The sequence below is a fragment of the Megalops cyprinoides genome, chromosome 10 (assembly GCF_013368585.1).
Source record: "Megalops cyprinoides isolate fMegCyp1 chromosome 10, fMegCyp1.pri, whole genome shotgun sequence".
Classification (NCBI taxonomy): Eukaryota; Metazoa; Chordata; class Actinopteri; order Elopiformes; family Megalopidae; genus Megalops; species Megalops cyprinoides.
The window spans coordinates 3,934,001-3,940,000 of NC_050592.1; the positions used below are offsets into that span (position 1 = coordinate 3,934,001).

General features: G+C 47.8%; 1 protein-coding gene across 8 annotated transcripts in view; it reads left to right on the plus strand.

The window, feature by feature from the left end:
- ptprub (protein tyrosine phosphatase receptor type Ub) overlaps positions 1-6,000 on the plus strand; it is a 202,245-nt gene that overhangs the window by 146,431 nt on the left and 49,814 nt on the right. For all 8 annotated transcript variants that reach the window (XM_036538070.1, XM_036538072.1, XM_036538074.1 and 5 more), the window contains exons 10-11: positions 36-237; positions 5,964-6,000. The exon at positions 5,964-6,000 is cut by the window's right edge and continues 66 nt beyond it. In XM_036538070.1, the coding sequence (XP_036393963.1) occupies positions 36-237; positions 5,964-6,000 (239 nt within the window). The remainder of the gene's footprint in view (positions 1-35; positions 238-5,963) is intronic.

The window sequence follows — 6,000 nt, forward strand, 5'->3', positions numbered from 1 at the left end:
ATCCACCAGTGCGTTTTCTTCTTGTCTTCTTGCAGATCAGCTACCAGAGCATTGAGTCCTCCGACCCGGGAATCAACGTCCCGGGCCCCCGCCGTACTGTCTCCAAGCTGCGGAATGAGACCTACCACATGTTCTCCAACCTGCACCCGGGCACCACCTACCTGATCTCCGTGCGTGCCCGCACCGCCAAGGGCTTCGGCCAGACCGCCCTCACGGAGATCACCACCAACATCTCGGGTAAGAGGGCGTGGCGGGGCGAGGGGGGTCGGGCGCGTCACCACAGTGTTTCTCCGTAAATCTAATGTCATTGGTTAGTGGAGTCAACAGCAGGGCACTGATAGGGCAGCAATATTTCGCAACAGTTAAAGCGTAACGTTCTCAAAATGTTTCTCTGCAGCTAATGTGCAATGTCTGCAGGATGTTTCTGCTAACTTTGCAAAAAAGCCAGGGAAAGTTCATAGGCTAACATTAGTTTTGTTGAGATGGTCTGGAAATAAAATGACTGTCATTATCCTCATGACTTTGGAACGAGGACTACAGACAAGTTCTTTTGTTCACTTGGTAACCTTTCCTTTGAATGGCTCTAATACCAATGTAATTACACTGTAGCTGTGCTGGGGCTCATTATAACTTCACTTGCTTTCTGGGGATTGCTTTGCACGGTTGTGTCCGCTCTAACCCCAACCTTGACCCCAACCTGAACTCGGCCATCTCCCGTTTTTCTCGCAATTACGTGATTCACTCTGCGTCAGTGTGTTCTTAAGCTGCATTCGGTGCTGAGAGAATTCTCACTTTGCCGACACACTGTAATTACACAGGTGCTGGGGTCACCTAATGCAGAGCTGAGCTTTTATTTCATTTGAATTGGAACTAGCTAATGGCTCAATCAAACGCTGATGGCAGTGAATGTAAGTTAATAGGATGATTAGCAGCTTTGACTTTTAGCTAAGGATATTTATTTAAAGATGACACAGTAACAGAACAAAAATAAAACATGAGTTAATGCCTTAAATTAAAAAAAAAACAGGAATATGTATTGGAATTAGGGCATTCATTAAATCATAATTGCATTTTATAATTGCCCAGAAAGCATCCTTAACTGAGGCTGCTTACACACCTTGCAAATTCATATCAGTTTGTGTTGCTGGATGTTTACTGAAGCAATCTGGGTTAAGCAGCTTACTCAAGTGCACAGAAACCGTGTCCTGATGTGGCAATCAAGCTGACAGCCTTCTTATCAACAGCACAGGTCCTGAACTACTGTTTTACCCACTCTCACCCTGGATGGTCCTCAGCAGGGAGGTTACACCCCTGGATGGGGTGCTTGATGTAGTATTTTAGACGGGCTGAGTGACGTTAAGGGGCGCTGTGTGTACCTCGCGTAAAAATCCGAACGTGAAAGAGAGTCCTCAAACGCCTTCATGACACGGAAAAAAGTGACAATGACAGGAATTGTATTTATAGAAGACCTCCCTTGTCTAGTGGCTGCACCAGGTGCTTTATAAAACGGGAACCGGAAAAAAAAACCCCAAACTGTGCTGGGAAGGAGCATGCAGATCATCCCAGGTGTGTTCGTAGCAATCACCATCTGCCCACCACCTGGCTCAGGTGTCCCATTAATCCGGTTAAAACAGGTGATTAAACACCCAGCTGGGGCAGACGCTGGAAGGGAGCCTGCATGGAGACAACTGGCAGATGCCCCCGCCCCCCCCACCCCTCCCCCCCCCCCCCAGCCCGCCCCCACCAACCTGCCTCAACATCTCCTGCCATTGGACGCAATACGGTGGTCCTCAAGCCCAGCACACAATAACAGACCCCTCACACAGGAAATGAAAAAACCCATCCTCCTGCACCGGGGACTATTTTTTTTTTGCTTTGCACCTCGACTTTCAGGTTACAGATGATAAAAAGATTAAAGATGAAAAGAAAGCCACGCCCCCTTTCTCCATCAGCCTATTGGATGCAACATATACTTGAGAGGGAAACGCCCACATTGTTTTCATGACCACACCTTTGTGTGGCTCTCTTGAAGTACAAAAGAGGACGCAGTCACCGGAAGGGTGGTCCAGACTTAGGAAATATTACTCATCATATACCATAAAAATATACAATTATATTTAAAACTTAAAGTGTCAACAAGCTGAAAAAGAGGAGAAATTACTTCTGGCACATTAAGTTAGGTAGGTATTATTTTTGTTTTTATGCGTGAGCTTATGTTGGGCTTGGGTGATGGCAGAAGTGGGAATCAAGCTGTCAGTGTTTGATCACAACCTTTCTGTCCGTTTTCTGTCTGCTCTCGCTCCTTTTGTCGATTTCTGTTCAGTCTCTGAAAGCTTCTCTTCAGAGGAGCATTTGATAAATGACAAAATGCAAATTTAAATGAAATGTAAATGTTGTGCTCTGAGTCCATTAGCATCTCAGACGGTGTGGACCATGGAATGCCCAATTTCTGCGTCGCTTTGGTCGGTCACAGGAAAAACTCAAGACTCAAGAAGGCGTCATCCAGGCACTTAGCTAAACTTCACAAGCCTTTTAGTCAAATTACTTGCTAGGTGCTATTGAAGTTCCAAACAAAGATTCGGAAGACTTTACAAAAAACTACCCCCACCATAACTAAACAAACCGGTCCCATCCGTGACTATAAAAATTTTCTTCCTTCCATACCTGCAGTAGCTGCCCACCCACCTCTTTTGCATGTCAGCTGGTGACAGCATCTCTCATCCACCTCATCAAGGCCTTCCTTTTCTGTATTGTCCACACACAAGGCCAAAAGCCTCGGCCCAGAGCCAGATGCGATCTCTTCATCGGACTATAACCATATTAAACGCAACCTTCACACTTTGATTGAACAGGAATTCATATGTATTTGAATGGTAATTAAGATACATTGTTTCAAAGTATTCAAGTTCTAAATGGATTTTTTTTCTTATTGCATGCCATCAAGTAGCATAGCGTGTAATATGTGAATGAGCCCAAAATGATTCTTATGAGCAGATTCTTGAATATTTCACCAGCAATATTATAGTTATGATTCCCACCGTGTTGATCCCACCATGTTGATCTTTTTATGAGGCTTTCATATCAGAAATGCTTATAAAAAGAGTGTGTTATATTTCTATCTGGCCACCTGAGCGATCTAGCTCACGATTTTCAGTAAACAAGACATGATGAGATCGTCGATGCCCGGCGATACTTTTCCACCAACGTGTGCCACTTTGCTCTCTCTCCTCCTCCAACAAAACGCCCAGCTCTGCCCATGTTCCCAAGCGCCCCCTAATTAGAAGCTAGCTCCGCCCCCCTCATCTGCCGCGGCGGGCGTGAGAGTTGCCTGTGTTTGTTTACTCGCTGCCGGAGCCTCCCCACAGCACCTGCTCCCCTCCAGCGGAGGCTCGTTAACGAGCTTAACGAGGGACGTGCTCGGGGGCAGCCCGGTTGACATCACAGCGCCGGCGCTTCACCGGCGTCTCGTCGTTTCCCGGGACCGTGGCAGCCTCAACGAGCCGGCAAAAAAGGTGGTATGAGCGCGTCCGCCATGGATGCACGGCGAGTGCTACCTCCCTCCTGTGTCTCACCGGGTCAAGGACCAATTTAAGAACCTGAGAGCGCTATCAGGACCTGCAGGCTGAGCCCCTCGGTGCATTTTTCCCCTGCCGCTCTTTCTCGCGGATGCTCTCGGTTATGCAGCCCGATGAATAATTTAAACAAGCTGAATGCTTTTGAATAATGTATTAATTGAGGATGTTAAACCTGTATTAAGATTGTGCATTTTGTGCCAGGATACGTTTGATGTTTGTGTGTGTTTGTGTGTGTGTGTGTGTGTGTGTGGTATGTCATTGTGTGTGTGTATATGGGTGATTTGATTACAGAAATAAATGTGTGTCTTCTCATTTGTATGGGATGCATGACTGTGAACATGCATGCCATTCTCACAGAGACTTCATTTCTAAATATCTGAGGAGATTTGTAGGTCTTAGGAGAGCTGACATTGTTGTCTTCATTGAGCTCTTGTCTGGAATACACAAAGCGGTGAAATAAACTACAAACGCACCTGGGAAACAAGACAGATAACTCAAGTGCACTCCTTTTATGTTAGGGGAAAACGCATAGCATGTTCTAAAGACCGGTATCTGCAAACACATAGTCTCCACTCAGAGCTAATTACTCCAGGTGGAAATCCTCTCTTGTGAGTCACTTGTGTACTTGATGTCAAACGTTTCTCTGACTAAACGGGGAATTCAATTCCTAGTAGAATATTTCTCATGCTTGGCTTTTCCTCCATCGATACTGTATTAATGTCTGTATCCAGTGGACTATGTGCAGACTCCTTAATTACGGACTTAGTGTTCCCTCGAGCTTCAGAGGCCCGCTATCAGGCTAGGACCTGGCCCAGGGCCAGTCTGGGCTAATACCCATGAGCCACTGCAGGCAAAGCAGGCCTCCTCTGAGCACTTTACTCCTTACTACTTGAAGCATGCAATCAGACTACAAAACGGGGAACTCTGGGAAGGAGGGGTGAGAGCGGGAAGGTGCCAGTGGTGTGGGGAATCTGGATCTGTAGAAACTTTCCATGATAGCTGAGGCCTTCGTTGTGTGCGTGCGTGCTTGTGTGTGTGTGGGTGTGTGTACATGTGTGTGTGTGTGTGTACATGTCTGTACTCACATGTGAGTATGTATTTGTGTGTGTGTGTGTGTGTATGTGTGTGTGTGTGTGTGTGTGTGTGTGTGTGTGTGTGTGTACATGTCTGTGTGTATGTGTATCTGTCTGTACTCACATGTGAGTATGTATTTGTGTGTGTGTGTGTATGTGTGTGTGTGTGTGTGTGTGTGTGTGTGTGTGTGTGTGTGTACATGTCTGTGTGTATGTGTATCTGTCTGTACTCACATGTGAGTATGTATTTATGTGTGTGTGTGTGTGTGTGTGTGTGTGTGTGTGTGTGTGTGTGTGTGTGTGTGTGTGTGAGTGCGTGTGTGTGTGTTCACAGCCTTCTCCAGGGTGACAGAATTCGCAGACGTAGTTTTTTCTGCCTCATTATTACTCAAGTTGCTTTGAGCTCGCTTTTTGTAAATTGCTCTGGAGAAGACGGATGACAATGGCACAATGATGAATGCAGATATGAATGTATGCAGTTTGGTATGTGTGTGAGCGGGTAAATCAGCATGTGAGTGTGTCTTGTTTGACTATGCATCTGCGTGTTTCTTTCGTGGATATGCATATGTGTGTGCATGCGTATGCGTGTGGGCGACTCCGTACGTGTGTGTGCGTTCATGCGAGCGCTCACGTCGAGCAGGTGTGTATTTTTAGCCTCTCAGTTTAAGCCAGCTCCGCCAGCCTCTGTTCCTGAGCCCGTTTTAATAGCGTAATCATTGATTCCTGTGTAATTGTTTGCCTTTTCTTCCCCCTCACTAATTGACTACCGATATTAAACAAAGACGCGGAGCGTGGTGCTTTTATTGCTCGGTGAAGCCGTCTCCATGGAAGTACGCCTCTCTGCCCAAATCCCGTTAAATGAGAGAGTCCCCGCTGTGTTTGCGCTCGCCGCCGCATCCTTTAATTGCGCGCCGTTTCCGGGACTCCCCGACCGGGGCTGTGTGGGAGGGATGTTAAAGGGACAGTGCTGGTTAAAGGGGATGTGTGTGTGTGTGTGTGTTGGGGGGGGTGTGCGTTTGGGTGTGGTATGGGTGACCCCTCTCGCTCCGCGTGTGCGTTTGGGTGCGGTATGGGTGACCCCTCTCGCTCCGCGTGTGCGTTTGGGTGCGGTATGGGTGACCCCTCTCGCTCCGCGTGTGCGTTTGGGTGCGGTATGGGTGACCCCTCTCGCTCCGCGTGTGCGTTTGGGTGCGGTATGGGTGACCCCTCTCGCTCCGCGTGTGCGTTTGGGTGCGGTATGGGTGACCCCTCTCGCTCCGCGTGTGCGTTTGGGTGCGGTATGGGTGACCCCTCTCGCTCTGTCCCCCCCCCGCAGCGCCCATGTTTGATTATGGAGACATGCCGTCCCCGCT